The sequence below is a fragment of the Malaclemys terrapin genome, chromosome 18 (assembly GCF_027887155.1).
Source record: "Malaclemys terrapin pileata isolate rMalTer1 chromosome 18, rMalTer1.hap1, whole genome shotgun sequence".
Taxonomy (NCBI): Eukaryota; Metazoa; Chordata; order Testudines; family Emydidae; genus Malaclemys; species Malaclemys terrapin.
In genome coordinates, this window is record NC_071522.1 from 10,067,999 (window position 1) to 10,095,313 (window position 27,315).

At 47.4% G+C, this 27,315-nt stretch overlaps 1 protein-coding gene across 3 annotated transcripts in view; it reads left to right on the forward strand.

Annotated features, from left to right (window-relative positions):
• The window catches only part of SGSM2 (small G protein signaling modulator 2), a 131,280-nt gene that overhangs the window by 78,873 nt on the left and 25,092 nt on the right, over window positions 1-27,315 (forward strand). For 2 of the 3 annotated variants that reach the window (XM_054008510.1, XM_054008511.1), the window contains exons 3-12: window positions 1,309-1,471; window positions 7,370-7,531; window positions 11,527-11,594; window positions 12,045-12,190; window positions 12,671-12,805; window positions 15,327-15,451; window positions 16,941-17,008; window positions 21,044-21,207; window positions 21,921-22,050; window positions 23,163-23,297. In XM_054008510.1, the coding sequence (XP_053864485.1) occupies window positions 1,309-1,471; window positions 7,370-7,531; window positions 11,527-11,594; window positions 12,045-12,190; window positions 12,671-12,805; window positions 15,327-15,451; window positions 16,941-17,008; window positions 21,044-21,207; window positions 21,921-22,050; window positions 23,163-23,297 (1,296 nt within the window). The remainder of the gene's footprint in view (window positions 1-1,308; window positions 1,472-7,369; window positions 7,532-11,526; window positions 11,595-12,044; window positions 12,191-12,670; window positions 12,806-15,326; window positions 15,452-16,940; window positions 17,009-21,043; window positions 21,208-21,920; window positions 22,051-23,162; window positions 23,298-27,315) is intronic. The other variant, XM_054008512.1, reaches the window with a different exon arrangement.

Below are 27,315 nucleotides of genomic sequence, written 5' to 3' on the forward strand. Positions count from 1 at the left end.
GCAGTGATGAAGGCTGCATAGTCCCCAGATTAGATTATGCACAGCAAATTGCTTTCAAGTCAATGACCTCAGTATATGGGGAAACATTTAACATGTTGGACTAGGAGATTTGTCCAAATGGGGGCAGGATGAGATGCATCCGGCCTGGTGACATTCTGCACAAAGCTGACACAAACTACAAGTGTATGGCAACATCACCCCTGCAACAAGGGAGGGGTTGGGGAACATGCCCCCAGGTCTGTCACAGTCTGTCACTTCGCAATAAGCACATGGATCCAGACTGGGGGAAACACCAGATTATACAGGACGTGGGATCTCCCTAAAACAAGGGGGAGCTCCTGCCAAGAATGAGAGGTCCTCAGTAAAAGCACATATTTAGCTCTGTGTACCTCCAATTTAGGGCCTGATCCTGCCTTGTGGAGTCAGTCGGAGCAGCATCAAGGTCTCGTTCACCTTCCAAGGGGATGATAGTACTGGCGTTTACACGTCCCGTGAGATTCTTTAGGTAGTATGGCTTAGTGGATAGAGGACTGGACTGGGACTCAGAAGACCTGGGTTCTACTCCTGACTCTGCCACTGGCCTGCTGGGTGAATTTGGGCAAGTCACTTCACTTCACTACTCGTGCCTCAGTTTCCCCATCTGTAAAATGGAGATAATGATACTGACCTTGAGGTCTACTGATGAAAAAGTGCTATATAAAGCTCGGTATTACAATTATTTATGGGAATTAAAATATAGTATTTTAGGGGACCCATCACTGTGGGTCTGGTGCTTGGATATACTCCATTACCAATTACGAGATCTGGTCTTCTCTCTGCTTTTCAATTCCTAGAAGGCCAGTCTCCTGTTATATAATCCACATAAATGGCTCCCTGAGGCACAAAATATTGCCCACAGGAAGAAATATAAACATAGATACAGACACCGGCCGGGATATTTGGGTTTATGCGGGTTCCTGGAGAACCTGGCTGCAGAGTCCAACTTTCATCCCAGGCTGTCAGTGCAATTAGCAAGCCTGATGACACTCCCGTGGGACTGGTAAGTGTACTGTTATCCCTGCTTTCCTGATGGGGAAACTGAGGCACAAAGAGAGTAAGTGATTTGTTTGAGGTCACACAGTGAGTCCGCAGCTGAACAGGAATAGAACCCTTGGGTCCTCATTACTTACTGCCCTGGCCCATATTCTCTCCCTCCGAAGATATTAGATTCGTTTCATTAGATGATTTTCTTCTCCTTACTGACACATGCCAAGAAGAATGGAGTGGAGGATCTGAGTGCTCATGGTGATGTCTCCTTTCCTTTTCCAGCTGTGGTGGAGGTGTGCCTCCTGCACATGCTGAAACGCAGAGCTGCCGGCTTCCTCCGGACCGATAAGGTCGCTGCCCTCTTCACCAAAGTTGGCAAGACGTACGCGGTAGCTGGGGACATATGCAAGAAAGCGCAGGAGCTGCAGCAGCAGGCGGAAGGCAGGTAAGGCCAAGGGCTGTTCTTAATGTGAGAAAGTCATGGTGGCTTGAAGGGGACGGGTAGAGCTGCTCAGAAAATTACTTTGGGCAACTTTGGGGGGGAAAATTCAACCGGTCAGAAAACGATTGCAAAACTTGTCGAAAATGAATTTTTGTCAACATTTTCAAAAGATCAAATGTTCTCAAGTGAGTGGCAAAGGGCCAAAGGACGAGAACTGGGTTTACGCTGGTTTTTTTACTCATTATGTGCATCACGGTGTGCCCGGGACCCCCAGTCAAGGGTCAGGACCCCAGATTATACCAGGTGCTGTCGAGACAAATAACGCAGAAGATAGTTGCTGCTCACAGGCAGTTCGCTGTCTAGGTATCGGCCAGGATGCGACAGGTGGACAAAGCAGACAGATTGGGTGGAGGTGGATGGGATCAGGTAACAGAATAAACAGAGCTTAGCGGAAAAGCAGAAGTCTCGGCTCGCCCCTTGCCAAAGCCAGTGCCAGACAGAGCGCCTTGTGGCAGAGGCTGGTTCTTTATGGAGTAAAGGCTTGAACGTTTATCTTTGCGTGCTCGTTTGTTCCCCTGGATCACCCTTTTTTCTCTACGTGCGTTAGGAGACCTGATAGGCCCACTAGAGGAACAGGGCAAGTGACACTGGATTCAATACACCCCAGTTAGCATTGTACTAACTAGGCGCTGTCTGAACACACAGTGAGACCTGGTCCCTTCCCCACGGCGCTTCCACTTTAAGGCCATGATCCTGCAGTGTCCTTCCTGCCGGCTGATTCAGCGGAGGTCATTTAGGAATAGGAGTCCCACCTGCGTGGTGCTAGGCGCTGTACAAACACCAAGATTGTCCCTGCCTCAAAGAGCTTCCAATCTAATGGCTTTAGTCCACATGCTTAAGTGCTTTCCCGAGTCGGGGCCATTTCGTTTGGTCTGGTTTAAACGTTTGAAAGAGAGAGACTTTTTTGTTAAAAATTCAACATCCACACCCCTTCAATTAAAGGCTGAGAAAACTCCCAGTCCACTGCTCCGGGACCTCCAGCTGTGACCTCTAACAAAATAGAGCAGATGAGACTTGAATTCAGTTCACTGAATATATACAATCAGAGAAACTGGCTCCACTGTTATAATGATTCCTGAGGCTCCGATTCACAGAAGCATCCCTATTTAGGACAGCACTTAAGGCATGCCTACGCTGCCCCACAGTTCGCGGTGCTGCGCTGTAACTCGCCCGCGTGGACGCTGCAGGTGCAAACTAAGTGTGCGCATTAACGCAATCCTCTTCAAAGAGAATTATATTACTGTGAAGTGGGAGCCTTTTCGTTTGTACCTGCAGTGTCCGCATAGCGGAGTTACAGCGCAGCACTTTGGGGTGTGTTGCTATTCACACTCCAGTAGTCCAAACTGTGGGGCAGGGTAGATGCCCTTAAGCATGTTCTTAAGTCCATTGATGTCACATGCTTAAGAGCTGCCTTGACTAGGTACGGTTATTCTTACGGCTATTGGTTTGGGTTGTGGCAGCACCTAGGAGCCCCTGTCATGGACCAGCACCTCATGGTGCTAGGCACTGTACAAACACCAAGATTGTCCCTGCCTCAAAGAGCTTCCAATCTAATGGCTTTAGTCCACATGCTTAAGTGCTTTCCTGAGTCGGGGCCATACTGTGTACTTGGCAGGAATGCGAGCACGTTACAGTAAATTGTTTTCTACATCCTGTGCACTGCCTCATTAGGTGAAGGGTTTGGGGTGACTGTTCTGATGATGGTATTTATAATCTTCATTTCTTATATTATTCGTTGGTTGCCGCATTACAGGAGTTCTGTATGGAGCAGCGTTCTCCTTCTGTGCTGCATAACTAACGGCACAAGCCGCGTTGATGCAAAACGGGGGAGAGGAAAAAAGTGCTCCCATTTCAGGTCACCCTAGTGCATCAGAAAGAAGCAAAAAAGGGCACAAACCCATTTTCTTTTTCCCTTTGTAGGTCACCTTTAAGAAACTGGGAAGCTCTAGGCAGCAAACTCAGCTACAAAGATCAGCCTCTGATTCCAACTCTGTTCAGGTCACTAATTATATCGACAGTGACAAGCAACTGTTGGGCTTGTAACTTGCTAGACCATACGGTTTTACCTTGGACCGGTGATTCCTTGGGTGGAGGGAAGGTTCAGAATGATGTTTACATGGCTTAATCCAGTTTGCCACTGGATCAGGAGGCATCCCTGGCCGGTTCCAAGCATACGAATGTCAGTGTCAATAAGGATAATCAATATTGGCCTTTAAGGCAATAAACTCCGGGTAGCAGGAAATATGAAGCTCGCTGCTAGGGGGAAGGGAAATGAACATAGGCGGTGAGTTATATGGGCCGGTGGTGCCCGGGCTCCACCAATATTCAGAAACGTGAGCCCAGCTCCACCAATGTTTGGGCTTATGTTTAATCAGAGCCGCCCCGTGTATAGGATGGACCAGGACAACTGCCCTGGGCCCCATGCTTTGGGGGACCCCGTGCTTCAGGGGGACGCGGGGTCTAGGGCGGCCTGTAGGGTTAGCGGGGGACCTAGAGCCTGCAGCAGCAAGCGAACTCGCCCCCACTCCACCCTTCTCCCAAGCCCCCATCCCACCTCTTCCCGCCCCTGTTCTGCCCTCTCCCCACCCCCATTCCACCCCTTCCCCAAGTCCCTGCCCACTTCTTTCCAGCTTCTGCCCATTCCCCCGAGCGATGCTGGGAGCTGGCGGGGCGGGCTGGGGCTGGGTCACTCGCTGCTGCTGGCACCAGCCCCCCCACTAGCCCCTCACACCACCCTGGACCCCACATCCCCCTGAAGCGCGGGGTCCCCCAAACGATGGGGCCCGGGGCAGTTGTCCCGGTCCGTCCAATGGACAGGACAACTCTGCTTGGACCCATTCTGGGCACCACCAAAAATTATACAAACCTTGCAGCCCTGGGCTCCAAGTGTGAAGGGGAAATGAGGACAACAGAGCACGGCAGACAAGAGGCTGATGCGAACGGGCGTAGGCCAGCCAGTGTGCTGTCTGGGCAGTGGAGTGCAAATCCTGGGAAAACGCAGTGGTGTCAATTTCGTATTTGCGCAGCTCACTGGACTGCTTCCCATTGTGTCGTGGGCCTGTCAATCTCTGCACCAAGAAATGGCCTGGGGAGGGAGTGTGTGCAGGTCAGAATTGGCATGCCTCAGGGGGGGAGCCCAAATCTGGCCCTGGATTAGTAGTTCTTGTTAAGAATCGATCGATAAGGCATAGCATGTGCATTTGGGCCATTTCCTTTAATAGGCTGGAGGCTGTTTTGTAAAAAATCCAAAGGAAAGTAGGGTCGAGTCAGGCCAATCAATAACGTGCAGCACGGGAGCTGCTGCTAGACATGGACCTTATTGCTGGGTACGGCGTTCAAAAGAGCGCTCGGAGCAGCTGCTCAACTCTGCCCCTCTGCATTTGGCACACCGTCCCCCATCAAAGCCAGATCACACTGGCTCTGATTTAAGAGCAGATTGGCTGAGAAAGTGGGACAAATTCATCCCTGGCATAATCCACTGATGCCTCCCAGGGATGAGTCGGGCTCAGCGTATATCATCCGTAACCTTTAATTGTCTGTTTCCTTGAGATGAGCCCCACCTCTTGCCCCATCCTGCTGGCTGGCGTGCGCCTTCCCCAGCCTTTGGACCTGGCTGGGCTCTGCAGACATCTCCCTCTAACTCGCCTCCTTTACTTGAGCCGTCTGATCTCCGCATTGCTTTGCAGGTGTGTTCTGTAGCCACCGCAGCCTACGACCAGCCACCTCCCATTCCTTTGTTTATTTCCCTGGGACTTGGATGAGTTTTGATCAAATGCACTGCCACTGGCTAGCCCTTTGGAAACCCTGAATCCATTGTTAAAATCTCATGCCAAACCCTCTGGTTCTCAACCCAAATCACTTGGACATGACCTTAAAAAAAAAAAAAAAAAAAAAACAAGAGAGAGAGACACCCCCAATGGCTGTTCCGTAGCCATCAAAGATCTCATGGAACTTTTCCTAAGAGTAGAGATTTTCCCATAATTCCCCTGCCCCCGCTCTTGTGCAGCGTGCTGTGCTCCAGTTATTCATGGGGCTGCTGCCTTCCATCCCAGAGGTGGCTGCATTTTGGGTGTTGGATGAATGTCTAACCCATTGGTCAGTATTTGTTACGGGTCCCCCTCTGGGCCTGATCCACAGGGAACCTAGAGTCTTATGGCTCCAATTAGAAATCTTTGGCTCTTAAACTCAAGTTCTAGCAGCTCGTGCTATTAGCTCTGGAGATCCCCAGTGCATCTGCCCAAGATGGTGGCTGTCACATACACAGCTGCCAAAGCACCTTGAGATCCTTCAGGATGGAGGATACTGTCGAAATGCCGTTGATGAGTCTCCAGACGTTACTATTTGAATGTCTGCATCCATCCTTTCTACGGTCCTTCCTGCAGCTCGACAAGGACTAAGTGAAGTTTGTAGTTACATTTGATTAGAAATAAACATCTGCGCCTTTTAGGCAGTTGATTCTCTGGAACATTTAGATTTTTGCTCGGTTGGGATGCAGTCTCAGCCAGACCAGAAGAGCCGCTCCTCCGGGGTCAGTGGACCTGCTATGCAGTCTGTCTAATCTAATGGATCCAATCTACAATGGGGAAGTAGGATGGGATCCCAAATGCCCCCACATTTGGGGGGATTTCAAAAACTGCCTGTGGATTCAGATTTTACTTTTTGTAAACGGGTCTCTGCGAGGTGACTAGTGATTTTGAGTGTCCCAGTAGTTGGGGTTTCAACTTGAAATGCCTTCAAGGGACCTGATTTTCCGAGGGTACTAAACATCTGGCCCCTGAAAATCAGGCCCCTTTAAAATCTCTGTCTGGTTATCCCCCAAATGGAGGCACCCCAAATTATTCATCACTTTTGGCCCTTTCGTCATAATGGGCTAAATAAAATTCTGGATCCCAACGCCCCTGTCGTAAACATACAGCTAAGGGTAGCAAAAAATCCCTCCTTTACCTGTAAGGGGTTAAGAAGCTCAAATAACCTGGTTGGCACACGACCAAAAAGGACCAATAAGGGGAGAAGATACTTTCAGATCTGTGGGGGAAGGTTTTTGCTTTGTTCCCTTTGTGTGTTCTCTCTGGGTCAGCGAGAAACCAGGGCAGGGAGAATACATCTCCTAAAGCCAGACCTGAACTAAGCATCTAAGATTACAAATTGTAAGTAATAGGAAGGAAATGCGTTAGATTATCTTTTATTTTAGCTTGTGAATTTTCCCTAGGCTAAGAGGGAGGTTTATTCCTGTTTTTTTGTAACTTTAAAGTTTTGCCTAGAGGGGAATCCTCTGTGTTTTAAATCTTATTACCCTGTAAAATTACCTTCCATTCTGATTTTACAGAGGTGCTTCTTTTACTTTTTCTTTATAATAAAGTTCTGTTTTTAAGAACCTGATTAGTTTTTGGTGTCCTAAAAACCCAAGGAGCTGGTCTGTGCTCACCTTGGTTACTCTCAAGCCTCCCCAGGAAAGGGGGTGAAGGGGTTTGGGGGGATATTTTGGGGAAACAGGAACTCCAAGTGGTCCTTTTCCTAAATCTTTATCTAACTCACTTGGTGGTGGCAGCGATACCGTTCCAAGGACAAGGAAGAATTTGTGCCTTGGGAAAGTTTTAACCGAAGCTGGTAGAAATAAGCGTAGGGGGTCTTTCATGCGGGTCCCCACATCTGTACCCTAGAGTTTACAGTGGGGAGGGAACCTTGACAACCCCAAAGCCCCAGTGCAGTGGTAAACATAAAGCACAGTGTTCACATCTGATTTCGTCTGATGCACGTTGTATATTCCAATACATGTGCATGCAGAGCTCTGTCAACGTAAAAATCTGCACTCCAACAACTTTCACTGTCTCTCTTTTGCAGGAAAAATCAGCCGAATGGCCAGGGATCCCTCAAGAGGCAGGGCTCTACCTCAAGCAAAACGCCTGTCCTGACGCCGCAGGCCATCAGACACATCTGGGTGCGGACAGCCTTGATTGAGAAAGTGCTGGACAAAATCGTCCAGTACCTGGTGGACAACTGCAGGTAAAGAGGGGAGCAAACAGCTGGCAGCGCAAAGGTTTTGTTTGTCGGACCAAGGTGCGCCGCGTCTTTGCAGTAGCGAATGTCGTCCGTGTCCCATCTGTAAACTCGGAGCTGAGCAGAAAAAAGTTTAAAAAAAAAAAAAATTCCCCAACAATTTGTATTTTGTTTCTGAAACAGTGTGAAAATGTTTTGAAGTTTCAGTTAAATGTCACCGTGCGGGAGAGCTCAAAGAACCAGTAAAAAAATCGTGCACATTAAAAAATATATATATATTTTTTTACTACTTTTTTTAAACGTTGCAAAATGTCAGCTGGCTGTAGTCTAGGGGTAAAATTATCAAAGGACCCTAAGTCAGTGGCTCTCAATCTTTCCAGACTACTGGACTCCTTTCAGGGGTCTGATTTGTCTTGAGTACCCCCAAGTTTCACCTCACTTAAAAATGACTTGCTTACAAAATCAGACCTAAAAATACAGAAGTGTCACAGCACACTATTCCTGAAAAATTGTGGACTTCCTTGTTTTTACCACATAATTATAAAATAAATCGATTGGAATATAAATATTGTACTTACATTTCAGTGGATCGTGTATTAAGCAGTGTAAACAAGCCATTGTCTGTATGAAATGTTAGTTTGTACTGACTTTGCTAGTGCTTTTTCTGTAGCCTGTTGTAAAACTAGGCAAATATCTAGATGAGTTGATGGACCCCCTTGGAAGACTTCTGCGTACCCTCAAGGGTACGTGTGCCCCTGGTTGAGAACCACTGCCCTAAGTGACGTAGGCACCTAAGTTCTGTTGACTTGCAAATTGCAATAAGAATTAGACACCGAAGTCATTTAGGCGCTTTTGAGACTCATAAGCGAGAAGCTGTAGCGTGCCAGGGGAGCACGTGCCCTCTGCGGAGGAAAGGGAGAAAGGGGAGAAGGGAGCAAAAGGAGGTGAGGAGTGAAAATTTAGAAAACGATAGGAAGATCTGATTGGGGTAGGTCAGTCCTGTGACGACATGTTGCCTTTATTTGGAAGGGTTACGTTTGTGACGGAGATTTCCCCCTTCAAGGCTGGCAGAGAGCTCAGGCACCTTGTGGAAGTGATGCATTTGGATTCTAGCAGACATGGCCAAGCTCTTTGGCATTCTACTCAAGTCTCCTCCTGCATTGGGCTCCCCAGCGAGGTTGTCCTCACCTCGTCTCCTCCACCCCCACAGCTAACACAGTAGAATTAGGAGTATACTGGGGAGACTTTGGTGGCCTCAGAAGAAAGGAATGGTGGAAACCCTGAGGTCTGGCCTAGGCTAGTCACAAAACGAGAGCACTTCTGCGGCCACTGAGGATGTAACTTGCTTTGCTCTCAGTGCTGCTCTTATCGATGGAGATGTATGCTTGGCTGTGCAAAGGAGAATGGCATTCGGGGGGAGTCCACAGGGGCAGTTAAAGTATATAGACTCTGTCATTCTCCCGCAGTATTTTCAAAGTCTGGGTTACGTTTTCCTTGGCAGCATGTCAGAAGAGGAATATATTTTCCTGTTCTATCTTCCTGTTGAGAGAGAAGAGAAAGGTCTTTGGGAATGTTCAAAGAAAACTATTCTGTTGGTGGCATCTAATCCCAATTTGCTTAAACAGCCATTTGTGATTTGTGTGTTGGAGACATATGGAGCATGGGGGTATTTTGGTTCAAGACCTCCGGGCTAACTCTCCTCCTGTGTTAAGCAGGTTTTCCCCCTGATAGCAAGGTAGCATGAGTGAGGCCCATGATCTCTTTCAAACACCCCACAATGCTGCAGAAATGCACCCCTCTTTCAAGAGTATAATGGTTACTTCCTCAATCTACAAGATTTAGGGACATATCTTCAAAGTTAGGTGAGCGCGATTGCCTAAATTATCTCTGCAAAGCATGTGCTCTGCGAGGTGCACACGAAGCATGGAGATCTACATATCTGGTGTAATGCAAGCACAGGTAATTGTGGGTGCCTGATTGGACAACCCAACCTTCTGTCACTAAAACTGGTTCCCAGTCCAGTCTTGTTCTGTATCTGGTCCCAATCCAGCACTGCCAGTCTTGGGTCCTGGACCGAGGATGAGGGGTGTCTTGTCTCTTTGCTTCTAAAACAGCATCAAGGTTGGTTTTTTTGTTTTGTATTGTTGTGTTTTCCTTGCTGACTATATTTGAGTCCATGCCGATTATGCTGAAAAGTTTTCTTTAAAGCGAGAGAATATTCCTGATCAATGGGATTACATCACTTCTTGGTGGCTTAGTGCTGTTCGCCTTTTGGAAATCGGAAATAGCATAGAGTTTGAGCCCCATCTAGTGGAAGATACAAGCAAAATAATATTATGTTCAGAGAGACAAGATGGGTGAGGTAATCTTTGATTGGACCAACTTATGTTGGCGAGAGAGACAAGCTTTCGAACCACACAGAGCTCTTCAGGTCTGGGGAAGGTAAATACAAGTTGGGACAGATTGTTAAGCATAAGGGGTTCACACATGCTGTAGGAGACCTCTTAAAATGAAGTGGGCAATTAAAGGTTAGCAGGCAGTGTGGGCGGTGTTACAAATTGTCGTAAAGAGCCATAAAACCAGTGTCCCAGTTAAGTCCAAAGCTTTTGGTGTCTAGCCGAGTTACGAATTTAAGTCCCCAGACTCGTCTATTGAAGGTGTTGAGTTTTCCCTTGAGGATAAGTATTGAAAGATCAGATATGGAGTGATCACTGTGTGAAAAGTGTTCACCCAAGAGTGCTACGGTGTTTTTGTCCTTGATAATTTTCTGTGAGAGTTCATTCAAGAGCATAGTGGTTGTCTGGTTCCACCCACATAGTTGTTATTGGGGCATTTGATGCACGGGATGAGGTACACCAGGTGTTGTGATAGGCGTGCGTAGGACCCATGGACCTTGAACAGTGTGTTGTGGGGGGTATGGATCATTGTAGCAGGGGAAATGTGTCTGCAGGTTTTGCATCTATTGTTCTGGCAGGGTCTGGTGCTGCTTTGAGTTGCTGTGTCCTGGTCTGTAGGGAGCTTGCTTCTGATGATGAGCTTGGCAAGGCTGGGAGGTTGGTGGAGGGGGGTTGGGAAATATTTCTTTCAGGATGTGGTTTCCATCAAATATTGCTTGATGATTTCCCCCTATGGTTTCCAGTGGGGTGTGTGGTCAGTGGGTTGTTGTTGTTTTCGGTATTGAAGCAGGCTTTCCTGGGAGTGCGTGGGCCCATTCCATGGTGCGATCTACTTCCCTGGTGGAGTGTCCTTGTTTTGTGAGGGCAATTTTTAAGTGTGTTTAGGGTGATCCCAGCCTTTCTCGTCAGAGCAAACTCTACAGTAACTGACTACGTGGCTGTAGATGACGAATTTCTTCGTGTGTCTGGGGTGGTTGTTGGATCTGTGGAGCTAAGTGTGGTGATCTGTGGTTTCTTGAGTATTGTGCTAAGAGCGGAGCTACAATGGTTGACTTCAAGTCTACATAAAAAAAATTGTTCATCATTTTTATATATAAACATATTCTAAAAATAGATTAAATCACTTTTTTCCCCTTTTTAGTTGTGATCACCTTAATGTTGAGCCTGTCTAAGAGACCCAGGTAACTCGATTGTCTGCAGTTGCCGTTGGGATGATCGCTTGGCTGTAGAATTACTATTTAATAAGGTTTTGCTTCAAAACTGAGCCTCTCCTTCTGCAAACTTTTACCCCCGGGCATGTGCTTACTCCCACTACCCTTCCAGTGACTTCAACAGGACTGCGGGGAATAACAATATGCTCCGGAGTGCCTGTCCGCAGGATCAAACCCGAAGAGTTGGCCTGCAGCTCTGGAGAAGGCGCACGGCTGTGTATCGCTCCCCTGAGGCTGTGCTAGGTGCTAGTAATGGATGGCATTTTCAAAAGCAGTCGTGTGACTCAGGAGCAAGTACCTGTGGCAGTCAATGGAACGCACGCGCCTACGTGACTTGGGAGCTTTTGAAAATACCAACACTTGACTCTAATCCACTTTTATTTTTTATTCCTAGCAAATATTATGAGAGAGACGCTTTATTGGCAGATCCTGTTTATGGATCAATCCTAGCTTCTCTCCTTGGTAAGTACTTTCGTTGTTCGCTCCGGGGGGTTTAGGGTTTTGTTTTGTTTTTTTGCTTATTGCATTTTCCCTGAAGCAGGAGGGGAATGGAGACAGATCATCTTGTTTTACTGTTTGATTGCTGGCTTTGATGATAGAGCGGAATGGAATTTGGTTTTATTAAAGCACTTTTCTAGGTCTGGTGTCCCACAGCAGGGAATTGGAGGTACTAATCGTGCAGTGGCTGTGTATTATGTGCTCAGCAATATTTCTCTTGCAGTCTCCTAACAGCACCTGGTTTATTAAGCGAGGGAATTTGGCCCGAACACCAAGGTTATAACCTGTGCTGTGAGATCATTAGCTTCACCAGACAAGAGCAGAAAGGGCCTCAGTTTAACCTCTGACCTGGAGGATGAGTGTGAACAAATGTCTGTTCTTCTTAAAGATCCTTTCTCATTACTGTCCTCCTAGTTGGGCCGTGTGCGCTAGAATATACCAAGCTGAAAACAGCTGACCACTACTGGACAGACCCGTCAGCAGACGAGCTGGTTCAGAGACACCGGATCCATGGAGTTCACGGGCGCCAGGACTCGCCCTCAAAACGCCCAGCGCTGGGAGTAGGTATTTGCAGCCTGCCCCTTCCCTGTTGTTGGCACAGAAGGAAACCCCACAAAAGGGCAGAATGGTGGACGGGTATTTAGATAACACCCACAGGCAGCCTCCACCTATTGCCAGGAACGGAGAACACTTTTGTGCATGCCTTCGTCACAGCAGAAAGTCCATTTGGCTCCAAATGTCCCCTCTAACCGCGTCCCAATGTAGGGAGGCTTGAGATCCAGATTTGAAATTTTGTGGCTTGAGATGCCAGGGGTTTCACCTCCTGTGCTGATTCCCTGCCATGGGGAGCAGCAAGCCTCTTTGGCCGGGGTGAGGCGGCTTTTTTGAGGGACCCAGGGCTGCAGAAAGTAAGTCCGTTCAAAAAGAGATTTCTCGAGATGCCCTTTTTAGTGGCGCCGCTGCTCTGAGCGGCCTCTTCGTACAGTTGCAACTGGTACCATGTAACCTGCATGCTAAACCACGGCGCTCGTGTCTCCTAGATCCGGAAACGGCACTCGAGCGGGAGCATGTCAGAAGACCGATTTGCAGCTTCGGCTAGAGAATACGTGGAGTCTTTGCACCAGAATTCGAGGACGCACCTGCTGTATGGGAAAAATAATGTCCTGGTCCAGCCAGTAAGTATCTGAGCATCAAGTGTGTTGAGTTCATGTGACTGGAGCGAGATTAATACTGGCTGGCTCAGCGTGGTAGAGCCAGGAATGGAACTTGAGTATCCCGAATCCCCAGCCAGTGCCTTATCTGGACCATCCAGCTCCGGAGGGAGCATCTGAATCCAGAGCTGGCTCAACGGAAGATGGATGCGTCATCTGAAGGAGCCTTCAGGGATGGAAGGATGCTGAGTGCCATCCTTTCTGGCTCAGCCCGGGTGTTGGGTGGAGCTTTAACTCCTTTCCCAGGCAGAGACCTCACTAACGGTACCCAGCTCCCCTTCCAGTTAAACTGTGATATGTACTGCCAATGAAAAAGGAAGGAGAGAAATGGAATCAAGTGGGGATTAAAATTGGCCAATTTAAATGGGTTTATACCCCTGCCCATCAAACGGACCTCCTCCCACATCAAACAGATGCTAATAGCAACTCTCTAATAAGAGAGTGGTCTAGTGGGGTGGGAGTCAGGAGACCTGGATTCTAGTCTTGGCTCTGTCACTGACCTGCTGCATGACCTTGGGTGAGTCATCTCACTTCTGTCTACCACTGTTCACCCATCCCCACTGTGTTTTGTCTGTTTAGATCAGGGGTGGGCAAACTACAGTCTGGGAGCCACATCTGACCCTTTTAATCCGGCCCTCGAGCTCCAGCTGGGGAGCGAGGTCGGGAGCTTGTGCCGCTCTGCGCGTGCCGTGACTCCGCGCAGCTCCCGGAAGCCGTGGCATGTCCGCTCTCCGGCTCCTACATGTCGGGGCAGCCAGGGGGCTTCACACGCTGCCCCTGCCCCCAAGCGCTGCTTCCGCAGCTCCCATTGGCCGGGAACCACAGCCAATGGGAGCTGCGGGGGTGGCGCCTGCGGACGGGGCAGCGTGCAGAGCCGCCTGGCCATGCCTCTGCATAGGAGTCTGAGTGGGGACATGCTGTTGCTTCTGGGAGCTGCTTGAGGTAAGCGCCATCTGGAGCCTGCACCCCTGACCCCCTCCCACGCCCCAACCCCCTGCCCCAGCCCTGATCCCTTCCCACCCTCTGAACCCGTCAGTCCCAGCCCGGAGCACCCTCCTGCACCCCCAATCCCTCATCCCCAGCCCCACCTCAGAGCCCGCACCCCCAGCCACAGCCCACTCCCCCCCCCCCCCCGCCCCAGCCCAGAGCCCTCTCCGCACCCTGAATTCCTCATTTCTGGTCCCACCCCTGAGCCCGCACCCCCAGCCGGAGCCCTCACCCCCTCCCACACCCCAGCCCCCAATTTCGTGAGCATTCATGGCCCGCCATACAATTTCCATACCCAGCTGTGGCCCTCGGGCCAAAAAGTTTGCCCACCCCTGATTTAGATTGTAGGTTCTCCGTTGTGTGTGTGTGTGGGTGGGTGGTACCTAGCACAATAGGGGGGTGAGTCTTTTATATCAGTTAGTCCTGCAGTGCAAAGAATAATTTTGCATTTCAGTAATTTAATATATAGTTTAGAAACCAGTGAATGGCTACTTGTTTCAAAGCTCTTGTATCATTCCAATAGCACGCCTCAGCCACTGAAGGGTGGACGGACAGGGATGCACACGTTTTAGGAATAGTTTGGGGGTTTGATTTTTTTTGCTCCTGTCCAACAAGGTTGTTTAGCAGGTTTGATGTGTCTGCCTAATTTATTTCTGGTGGGTTTGGAGGTGTTAAATCTGCCCCCAGGATTGATGCTGGGAATTGACAGTGTCAGACACCCAGAAGACACATTTGCTACGGATCTTACCTGCAGAGGAAGGGCAGCTGCTTGAAAGAGGGTTATGAGTTTATAGAAAACTCTCAGCCCTGTCAGGAGCTTTAATTTATTACCATTTCTGCAGCCTTAAGTGCCTTCTCCGCGCTCCTATTCGCAGACCACTTGCCAAGGAATAAAGAGAGGTTGTAGTGAATTAGTTTGTATTATAATAGCGCTTAGAGACCCCAGTTGAGATCAGGCCCCCGAGCAGTAGGTGCTGTACAAACACAATGAGAGACAGTCTCTGCCCTCCGAGCTTACGCTCTCGAAAAGGACAAGAGGAAAAGGGAGGGAGTGAAAATGGAGGCCCAGAGAGGGGAAGTGCCTTGGCCCAGGTTACACGGTAGGTAGAGCTGGGAATAGGACCCTGTGTCCACTGGACCAGAGTGGATCTGAAAGCACCTGCTGTCACTTTTAAGCCTTGTCCTTCATCCCTCTCTGATTTCCAGAGGTGTTGAGCACCCACAGCTCCCGTTGGCTGGATTTGTGGGTGCTCGGCTCTTCTGCGGATCAGGTACGCCAGAGCCCTACTTGTAGGTGGGGGAGATGTGAGTTTGAACGTCATGGTGGCTAACGGTCTAAGTCCAAGTGCCATTGGAAGTGGACAAAGCACTGAATAAGCATGGCTAATTGTGGGGACAGGGTTGGCCTGTTAGGGGATCTCTCATGATAGCTGACGTATTCCTCAATAACACAAATCGCGATTTCCATGTGCTTTTCTTTGTTTATCGTTTTAAACAGAAAGACGACATGGAGGCAATTCTTGGCTATCTCTCCCTTCATCAGTCAGCAGACAGCTTGACTTTGAAATGGACTCCCAATCAGCTCATGAATGGAACCCTGAGGGACTCGGAGCTTGAGAAAAGGTAACATTCCCTTTGCTACGTCTCTGTCTTGTATACTTGACACAGGTAACGGTAACAGGAGTAAGAGATAAGCAACAGTGCTGATTTAACTGAAGGGAGCATGGTCCATCAAACAGGGCACTGGGCTAGGAATCAGGAGACCAGGTTCTATTTCCGGGTTCTGCCACTGGCCTGCTGAGTGTTCTTGAGTGAGTCACTTCTTTGCTGTGCCTTTGGTTCCCTTCTTGTTGTCTGCTTTATCTATTTAGATGATGACCCGTTTGGGCCAGGTGCAGTCACTTACCATATGTTTGTACAGCGCCTCGCACAACAGGGCCTTGATCTGAATGAGGATCGCTAGGTGCTGTCATACAAATAATAGTAATAATAAAATGCAAAGATATTTCAGCAATTTTCCAGAATAATTTATTCTGAAACAAATTCTGGACACTAAGAAAAATGAGTAAGATTTACTGGGTGGCAGTGCTGAAATATTTCTTGCTTTAAATTTGTGTTCATTGGGACAGCCTCATTGGATCACAGAACACACACACACTGTTACCCTAGCATGCATCAGATCATATGCTTTTGCAAATAATATAATCCAGATTTAGGACCCATTGTAAAGGAGCAAGTCTTATTTCAGCGATCCAGGGCTGCAGAACTAAAAGTCTGCCTCCCATTGTCACGAGTCTCATTTTTCGGGTGCCTCCCATCGTAAGATCTCAAAGCACTTTATAATCCATCCTCAAAGCAGCCCTGTGATATGATTACCCCTGATTAGAAGAGCGGACCCTCGAATCCAGCATTCTGGCCCAGATAATAACCAGGACCTGCTGCTTCAAAAGAAGGAGAGAGAAATCCTGCAGTAGGCAGTCATGGTAGAATGTACCCGTAGGAAATGTTTCTTTCTAACCCGCGATGATTAGGCTTCAGGGCATAAACAACTAGAGGTTTCATAGCCCTTCAAAGCTGTTTTAATTCTTACCGTTATAACTCAGGAGAGTTTTGCATTTGTTGGGAAGCTCCAATCCTTCTTTGAGTCCCACTACGCTCCTGATCTCAATGATAAGCTACTAACCTGTGCAACTTATTGTCACAGTTTAAGTGAGGGATCTTGCTTCCATTGAATTTCATTGGTGCGTGCGACATTGAGCCCCCTGGGGCCTGACTTCTGTCACACATAATTTGTGGCAAAATAGAACCCGGGTGTCCTGAATCTCAAGCACAAAACCGTCTCGCGTGTTATGCTCTGGGCACTTGATTCTTGTATTTTAGCCAGTAGATTAGTGCTGTTTGCATGGGAGGGCAGTGACTGTGAACCGGCAGGCTCCAGAAGTAGATGTTATGCTAAACTAATTCCTCTGCCTTTTACTTCACCATAAATTCCACTTAATCGGCCAAGTTGAGTAAGCTGCTCTTAATTTAGTGCCGTGCTTACGCTTTTACTGGGCAGTCTGGCCACTGATTATTAAAACATTACATCTCTTGCATTTTTTTTTCCCCTTAGTGTGTACTGGGACTACGCCTTAATAGTGCCGTTCAGTCAGATTGTCTGCATTCACTGCCATCAGCAACGTAAGCATAAACCTCCTCATTCCCCGGGGTGCTGCAAAGGCTCGAGGGCCTTGTTTCTGCAGGGGGAATGTTAACGCTGTTCGTGTTTTATTTTGCTGCCTCTTCGGCATTTATTTCCCTGCAGGCAGGCAGTGGTTTATCTTTAAGTTTCTTTGCGGAAAGAGCCAGTGAGAACTTCTCAGCGTAAAGCTGTTCCAATGAGACTTGACTTTGTCCTAAGTGTTAATGTAACCCAATGCTTCTGGGTGGGTTGTTGGCAGCAGGGATCACACCTGGGACCTCTGAATCTAAAAGCACGAGCCTCTCCTCTAAAGTATCCAGCTGTGTTAGCCAAGGCTGCCGCAGGCTCAATCCTTTCCAGATGTGGCCTCACCACTACAGGCAGTGTAAGATGTGGGTGCTCAGTTGCTCTGAAAATCGGGCCTCTACTTTTTAATTATTGTGGGACAAAAGGGAGCAATTTTTAATTATTGGATGCCAAGTAATTTTATTTTAAAAAATTACTACAAATATGTATGCAGTGTTGTTGTAGCCGTGTTGGTCCCAGGATATTAGAGAGAGGAGATGGGTGAGGGAATATCTTTTATTGGACCAACTTCCATTGGTGAGAGAGACAAACTTTCCAGCTTACACAGAGCTCTTCTTCTGGTCTGGGAAAGGTGCTTTGAGTGTCACAGTTAAACACAAGGAGGAACAGATTGTTTAGCATAAGTAATTAATATTTCAAGGGACCATTCAAGATGAAGTAGCCAGTTAACACCGCTCCAGTCATAGAGGGAAAGGAGGGGAAAAAATGAAACGAGAAATGCCAAACCTGCAGCTGTCTCTCCATTGCTAGGATGATCAGCACCCCCCACAACACACCTTTCAAGAGCCGTGGGTCCTACACATGCCCATCACAACATTCACTGCACTAAATAACACTGGTGTGAGTGAAACGTGACCATCACGACACTCTTGAATGAACACAGAGAAAAATGATCAAGGACAAAAACGCCATATCCCCTGTGGGTGAACACTTTTCACAAAGCGATCGCTCTATCCATCAGTCTTCAGGAAACCTGCACAACATCCTCAAAAGACAAGCCTGGGAGTTTAAGTTCATAACTTTGCTAGACACTAAAAAGCACGGACTGAATAGACACACTGGATGGATGGCTTATTACAACAATCTATGACACACTATCCACCCCCACCGCTTCTTTTATTGCATCAAATGACCTTGCTATATTTATACATAAATATATACTCAACAGGGACATACATAAATATAAATACATATACTCAATAGGGACATACAAATTGTTCTAGTGAGCTAACACACCACACTGCCTGCAACTCTTAACTGCCCACTTCAACCCTTTTAGACAGAACAATCTATTTCTCAGTGGTGACCACCTCCATCATGCTACCCCTTCTGCTAAACAATCTCCCCAACTTGTAATTATCTCAGACACTCAGCTTCCTTCCCCAGTCCTGAAGAAGAGCTCCGTGCAGCTCAAAAGCGTGTATCCTCAAACAACAGTTGTTGGTCAATCAAAGGTGTTACCTCACCTGCCTTCTCTCTCTCAGATCCTGGGACCCACATGGCCACAACAATAACACTGCCCTCCCCTTTTTAATCTACGAGACAGATTTAAAAAGGGGTCTTATTAACGAGTTAGGGTAACCCATCGGCTAGAAGAATTGAATTGCTATCACTTCAGGATGTGGCTGCTGGAATTAGTGCTGTTTTTCTGTATCATATAATGTTTAAACATTATTGGGCATCCAATCGGAAAAAACCCCAACCCGGGCCATAACTCATAGAAAGAGTCTAACTTTGACCAAACTTGGCAGAAATACAATTCTAAATTGTACAATTGGCAGAAGTCCAATTATAAATACAACTGATAATGCAACTATGTGCTCAAAATAATACTGTTTTGGAAAGGGTGGGAAATATTTACCTCCAAGGTAATATATTTTATGCATTTTTTTCCATATTTTTTGCCATTGATTAAAGCAGTGGCTCTCAACCCAGGGTGTACAGGAAAATGTATAAAATATATCGACTGGAGGCTAAATATTTCCCCAACTTTCCAAAACAGTGCTATTTTGAGCACATAGTTGCATTATTGCTTATATTTAGAAGATTTCTGCAATTTAGGTCAAAATCAGACTGTTTCGGTGAGTTATGGCCCTTTCTGTGCTTTTATGTTTTTGGGGGGAGGTTGGATTGGATGTTCAATACAGATTAACCATTATGTGATAGTAGAAAAACTGCATCACTGCTAGCCGCTACATCCACCCTGGTGAGGAGCACCAGATATGTGCCTGACCTGTGAGCTTAATGAAATGAATGTCCAAAATGGATTCAGGCTATGTGACCCGAGGTGCCTATGATAGCGTGCAATGCAATTGCCAAAGTCAGGGCAGCCTGCAAAAAGGAGAGCAGATTCTTCCAAGACTGGTGGTTTTCACCAACCAGTCACAAACTGTGCTCCTAACACCACCACCACCCCCCACCCTGTCCCCAACACTGGTTATCAAGAAGCCAAAACAAAAAATCATGCAGCCCCCTTTATCGCATTCCAGTCTCAGGCTCCCAATCAGCACCTAGGCCCAGTACAGTGAGAAGTTATTTAAAACTCTGCTCACTATACAAAATGTTCTTCTGGTCCCCAAAGGGCCAGCCACATCATCAGATGAATACTGGTTTGGATCTTACCCAAAATACCACGCTGCCAGCCAATCCTTTAGTAGCTAAAACTAAAGGTTTATTATAAAAGAAAGGAAAGAGAAAAGAGTTGTTAAATGGTCAAAGCAGTCAGATCCATACATATGACTTCAGAGTCCATTTATCAAGTTCTTAGCAGCGTTGATGAGTTTGCTGGCTTGTAGAGTCCCTCTGGAACACATCGACAGCTTGGATGGGTCTATCCGTCCTTTGTTCAAACCTTCAGTTTGTAGAGAAGTTACTCCAGAGGTGAGAAGCAGGATTGAAGACAAAATGGAGAAGATGCAGCTGCCTGTTTATATCCTTTGCCATGTGGCCTGTACATCCTTTGTTCCAAACACAAGCACATGGGCATGGAAAAGCTCTTGGACTAGTCCCCTGTCCACAGCCATGTCCTGCTGACTCATCAGTGTAGCCCCGGCTTCTCTTAATGGGTTCATTGCTGATTGCCTTTGATGGACCATTAAGCAGGCTGGATAATGCTGATGCCAATCTGGTGTCACCCAGAAACACAGCACAAGTTTGAGAGATCAATATACCACACATTTATAACTCACAATACAAAGATGATGCATACCAATAAACAAGATTATCATACTTAGCAAATCATAACTTTTCCACTGATACCTTACATGGCATATCTTGTAAGATTCATTGCCATTTTGTAATATTGGGATCAATAATATTAGAAATGGTCACCCATATTCCATACAGCATCAGGGGCTGGTAGACTGTCTATTTGGTTTTTTTTTTTTTTTTTAAATGATGTCTACAGCATGTTTAAACAATGTTAATTGCCTGCCAAGGCTCCCTTTACTCATAGACTCATAGACTTTAAGGTCAGAAGGGACCATTATGATCATCTAGTCTGACCTCCTGCACAACGCAGGCCACAGAATCTCACCCACCCACTCCTGTAACAAACCCTTAACCTATGTCTGAGTTATTGAAGTCCTCAAATCGTGGTTTAAAGACTTCAAGGTGCAGAGAATCCTCCGGCAAGTGAGCCGTGCCCCATGCTGCAGAGGAAGGCGAAAAACGTCCAGGGCCTCTACCAATCTGCCCTGGAGGAAAATTCCTTCACAACCCCAAATATGGCCATCAGCTAAACCCTGAGCATGTGGGCAAGACTCACCAGCCAGCACCCATGGTAGATGGGAAACATCTGGTAAACTTCACTCCCGTGTCTATTCAGTTAGCTACCCTGTAATGCAATGAGATTTTGGGGGACAGCCACAAACCGAATCTAGCTTGAGAGCAAGGTCAACTGATCATGCTTCTAGCCGAACCAACGTATCCTGGGTTCTCTTTTGCAGCGGAAAGCGGAGGGACGTTAGTCTTGGTGAGTCAGGATGGGATCCAGAGACCTCCACTCCATTTCCCACAGGGAAGTCATCTCCTTGCTTTCCTTTCCTGCCTGGAAAACGGCCTTCTGCCTCGAGGACAATTAGACCCGCCACTTTGGTCGCAGCAGGGCAAGGTACTGTCAGGCTGAGAGCCAGTGTCTTGAACTATAAGTTCTTTGGGGCCAGGTTGGTCTTACTGTGTCTGTCCAACAGCACCCAGCGCAGTGGGGCCAGGGGGCTCTGGGGAGCTACTGCCATGCAGATAATAAACTCAGGACATGGGGAGGAACGTAAATGCAAAATAAACAACCCCACTGATTATCCCCTAAACTGTCTGACTTGTTTATAAGGACGTAGATTCCATAACAACCTGATTATAGTTTCACCCCTGAACCAGTGCTATAGACACTTTAAAAAGGTGTTTGAAAATGATGTGGACAGAAGCATCCGACCAGCCGCAATGTAATAGTCACCACCCCTGGTGATATCACCTAACTGCTGGACTGTTGCCATTAGGACGCCTTCCCTATATCCTGACAAGTCTCTTCTCCGTTCCCTTTAATGATCTCCTTCACCTGGGTACATAGGTTCCATATGCAGTAGGATCATGTCTCTCATCCAAGACTTGGATTTTTCAAAGGAAGTGATGGGAACTCTGTGCCCCATTCCCAGTCAATGGGAGTTGTGTACCCAGCTCCCTTGAAAAACCACCATTTGCTAGGCCAGGTACCTGCAGCCCATTCATCTCAGGTCTTGGAGCCACCTTCTGAGTCTGTTATTTTGACACCGTTCCACTGCACCACTTCATCTCTTGGTAACTGTACCTACTGGGTCATTTTCACTGTAGGGTAAAGTATTTCCAAAGCTCCGGAAACGAAACAGTAACAAGTCAGTGGAGCTGGAGGAAATGCCACATGAGGAGTCTGCTACGGACTATGTCTTCAGGATTATCTATCCGGGACACAGGCACGATAACAGTAAGTGGCTTCATGGTTCTTTCATTTAAAAAAACCCCCCACAAGAGTGGTATGATGGGATCTGTGGGGGAAAGAGACAACCCAGATTTTTTTAAGGGGATATTGCCACCGAGGTGTTCTGCCTTGTTAGGTAATTAGGATCCATGGTATAGTTTACTGTGGGTTTTCTTAAAGCTATAAAACGGGGTTCTCAAACGTCATTGCACCGCGACTCCCTTCTGACAACAAAAATTGCCACACAACCGCAGGAGGGGGGACCGAAGCCTGAACCAAAGCCGCCGCCCCGGGGTAGGAGGGGCAAAGCCAGGCTTCAGCCCCAGCAGGGAGCCTGTAACCTGAGCCCTGCTGTCCAGGGTAGTAGGGCTCGGGCTTCGGCCCAATTTTCCTGGCATTCTCTACTGAAGTTTCACAATAAATAGGGGGGAGAACCCACTCCCAAACCCCTTCCTCTTCTGTGAATCTGAGCTCTCTCTATACAAGAGATCTTGCACGCTGGTTCTCTAGCAGTAGGTTCATTTTCACGTCCATTGGTGGAAAAGCTAGAAAGTAGCAACATCCTGAGATGTTTGGCTCATGGTCCCAAGTTTAAAGGGGATTTGGATCCAATGTTCCCATTCAGGTTCATCACAGCTAGAAAGTGGCAAAATCAATTAAACACCCCCGCCCACTTGCCCCCCCAGAGAATAGGCCATAAGGAGCCACGCTTTAGCCTCAGCCCAGCCTGTGAGGGAATGTTTATGCCGCAAATAAAACACCCACGTCTGGTCCATGTCAGCTGACTCGAGCTCGTGGGGCTATAAAACTGAGCTTGCGCTCTGGGACCCTCCCTCCTTGCAGAATCCCAGAGCGAGGCACGCAGTCTCCTCCCACCAGCAGGAGGTGCTGCAGGTTGTGTGGCCACATGCAACTGTTCATGTCTGGTTGAAATCTGGCCCATGGAGTGCGTGCTCTTCTCCTTGAGAAATGTCTCTTTCCCACCCAGGTGCGGGGGAGTTCCCAGGGTCTCTCCCAAGCTCCGACTCCTCTGTCTGTGCTAAACGTGTCCTTTGAGACTTCTCCTAGAACCAAGTCCTCTCTTCTTATGCTCCTCTTTCACTATTTTCTTTGAGCAGTAACTATTAACTACCACCACTTAGCTGCCAGCCGCTCTGCCTCAGTCGATGACGACGAGGAGGAGGAAGACCGGCTCCACGCAATGCTCTCAATGATCTGCTCTCGGAACCTCACAGCTCCTAATAGGATGAAAGGTTTTTATCCGCCGCCCCCGACCCTGCCCCCTCAATGCTCTGTGGCAGCGTCGCCCCAGTGATGCGTACAACAGTGTTGGCATTATGGCAAGACAAACGTTTTTCATTCACGCCAGGGGTGGGAAGGCACCCAAAAGCTGGGGGGAGCAGGGTTAGCAGCACCTTTCCTCCCCATCTCAAGGTAGGATCCATGACAATGAACGACAGAGCCGTCTCGCTTCCAGAATCTACCTCCCCCAGGCTCCCCCGTTAAGAGTTAAGTCGCGACTCATGGTGTGTGCTCACACAGGGAAGTAAGCGGAGAGGAGGGGGCCCCTTACTTTGCTGCATGGGAGGTGGTGGGCCGGGGGAAAGCCCTCCACCTGTGCAGCTTAAGAGGTAGCAATAAGTAAGGTGCACTGAGTAAAGGGCTGGTACAGATTATACCCCCCTCAGCTCATGCGGGGAAACAAGAATCAAGTTGTAAATTAGAGCACATCGATACAGCAAAATGGGAACCACGGCAGCAAGTCTCAGGGTGACTGTACAATCTACCCTTAAATGCACAGGGAGACTTGTACAGACCAAGCAGCTTTTCACGCGCAAGTGCCCTCCTGCCCACTGTGTGGATTTAAAACGATCGGTTACCGTATTCCTTACTGTACAACAGGCTCTGCTCCCATCAAAAATCCAGCCCCGTTCGCTCACCCTCGACCTGTTCATAATGATACACTTGATCACGCCAGCAAACCTTCATCCCAGCAGAGATGAGCCAATTGGCCCTGGCTGTATAGTTCTGGAGACTTAGAATCCCTCCCCTCTTGAAGGAGGAAGGTGACCGGAGTTCACCCTGTGGAGCAGAAAACCGTCTGCTGGACAGATGGAATTCTAAGGCTCCAGAAATAAAACTAAGTTGGCTCAAGAATAGAACAAAAAGAAAAAAAAATTCTGCAAAAACAATCATTAAGATTTTCTTTGTTGAAATGTTCAGCCCAGTTCTACTCAAGCATTAACTCTCCCGTGTTCATGGCTGTCCCAGGACTAACCTCATTCAAGAGAAACCCCCCTCCTTCCTTAGCTGCAGTGTCTGTCACTGTACAATTTCCATGCCAACAGTCTTGGCTTGGAGCTGTCGTGTCTTCAGGTGCCATAGATTTAACACGCGCTTCCTTTAGCAAAAGAACATTCGCAGGCTGTTGAGTGATTACAGGAATCCATCTTTTCCTCATTCCTCAGAGCTCTCACATACCTTTAAATACAGAGCAATGGGTTTAGTGCTAAGTGGATGTCATCCCTGGTCTACACTGGGGGGGGATCGATCTAAGATACGCAACTTCAGCTACGAGAATAGCGTAGTTGAAGTCGCTGTATCTTAGATCAACTTAGATTGACTTACTTCGCATCCTCGTGGCGCGGGATCGACGGCCGCCGCTCCCCCGTCGACTCCGCTTCCGCCTCTCACCCTGGTGGAGTTCCGGAGTCGACGGGAAGCGCGTTCGGGGATCGATGGATCGCGTCTAGATGAGATGCGATACATCAATCCCCGATAGATCGATCACTACCTCCGATCCGGCGGGTAGTGTAGACGTACCCTTGGTGACACTACCTATAAGAATGAGAGGGTAACTGCCCTTGGTCCATTCTACTCTGGGCCTCTGCTGGGACTGCCATGATGCCATTTTGTTGTTATGTGGACCCCTGTCCACTGTGATCCCCATAGGTCGCCAAAATAGTCATTAGGTCTGACCGCTACTCAGCTGGGCTGGATTCATATTCTACCAAAATGCTCTTAGAAGGGATGGAGGTGAAGAGAACCCCCAAAGCCCTCATCATCTTGTAGGAAGATCGTGTTTGCAGGAAATATCTGTACAGTAGGTTTCTTGTGCAGATGGGACTTCGAAATGGCTTATGGTAGAAGACCCGTCTGTAACACCGCATGCCTGCAAAGATGAGACTAAAAATATAAGTTAAATGGTGACAACTTCAGCTTTATTTGGTAGCTAATAGAGCTTTAAAACCATCCTACTAGAGATGTCAAGAAACCCTGAAAAAAATAGTTAGCAACCTAGCTAGGACCACATACCATTTGACTAGTGATTCTTGTCAGAGATAGCTTTGACTACCATTTGTCTACCCATCAGTGCTCCCTTGAAATAATGACAACACTGTTGGATCAGGTTTGCTAGCCAGTTTGCTTTTAATTTTTGCAACATGCTTGACTTTTTGCATGTGGCCAAAAGTTGCAGATCAACAACAACAAAAATGAATGAAATGAAGATGCTGTTCACTCTAATTCTTCACAAATTCAGGTACCTTTCATCTGAATCCTTAGGTTCTGTGGGGTTCTCTCCTTTTAAAGTAGATTGTTCCTTTAAAACAAAAACAAAACAAAAACTCACCCATTTTTCTTGTCCTTGGAAGGGGAGGGGGGAAAAAAATCTCAAAACATTTGTTTGTCCAATGGTTTTTATTTGAACCAAATGAGAAGCTGCAGTAAATACTGGGACATTCAGCTCCTTCCTGAAGAATTAAGGTGAAGAGCATTTTTTCATTAAACTTTGTTTTGTGAAGTGAAATATTCATGACTGTTTCCGCATGAGCCTGTGCTTTTTATGTTAACATATCTTGTATTATTTCCATGCCGTTCAAATGCTTTATGCTACATTGATGGCTATATCGATATTAAAAATAGAGTCCACCTTCTTTAAAAAAAAAATGTATTGTTACCTGCAATGGCAGAATGCATGAGACAATTTGGAAGTTCCCCCCCCCTGCACGTAACGTACATTTTGAAAGCACGGCCCAGAGGACTGGAGTTGCTTGCACATGTTAATGCAATGAATGACATCCTGTACTCTGTCTTTTGCCTTAATTTAAATCAAGGGTGAGCTGAAAGGCCAGTTATTTATGAAAAGCATCAGCAGGGATAGGTTAAGAATTTGGGCCATGATTTTCAAAAGCGATGTGATTTTTGGGTACCCCAGCTTTAGACACCTTTCAAGGGGGACCCTGATTTTCAGAATGTGCTAAGCATCCACCCTCTGAAAATCAGGCCTTTAAGGTTTGAAATTGGGCACCCAAAATCTCTAGCGACTTCTGAAAATCTTGGCCTCCTTTTTTTAAGTGCTGATCCTGCAACTTGTTTCCATGTGTGGAGAGATTTCAGACACCTGGAAGTTGCATGTTCAGAGCCTTAAACTCGAGTTTATGCGCTTGGGGGTGATCCAGTGAAGGAAAACGGGCACACAGAGGCATACTGTTTCTATGAAATGTTCCAGGAACAGCACCCTAGATTTAAATACACATGGAAAACACCTTTATGATTGATGTGTTACCTTTGTGCTCATGTTGGTTTTGTAAACCAGGCTTTGGCTGAGGCCAATTTAAAAAAAAGCACTTGGGGGACTCAGGAGGTTGCATTGTGATGATGGGTCGATGGCATTTTACCCCCAGGAGAATTAGAGTGGGACCCAGTGCTGGAGTAACTTTCCACCTCTGCGAGCAACTGTTTAAGGCTCAGATCCCAAATGACAGCATCAAGAACCGAAAAGTTCAGTCAGTCTCATTTTGAGAGAGAACCTATTTTTACTCTGGAATTAAAAAACACAGGATCTTTCCCTGAGCTCAACCAGAAGTTACGGCCTCACTGCAGGAATTCCTGGGTGAAGTTCCCTGGAGGTCAGACTAGATGACCATAATGGTCCCTTCTGGCCTTAAAATCTATTACTATAATGTCTGATTAAAATTAGCTCCTATCTACGGAAAGCAGAAGAGCAGCCTGCCTCAAACACTGCGTTTGAAACAGGCAGGGTGCTGGGCCATGGGTGCACCTAATGGTTATCTGGGGAAGTTGGGAAATCCCCAGCACTGTCAGGTATCTTTAATGCTGCCTCAGCGTGGGTGGCTGGACTAGGTGACCTCTTGGGGTCTCTTGCAGCTGTACATTTGTATGATTCTATGACAAACTGAGCATGCGGAGGATGTGGCCGGTTTAGATGTGTTAGCGCGGAAAGTAATGTTTTAGGGTCGCTAGTTCTGT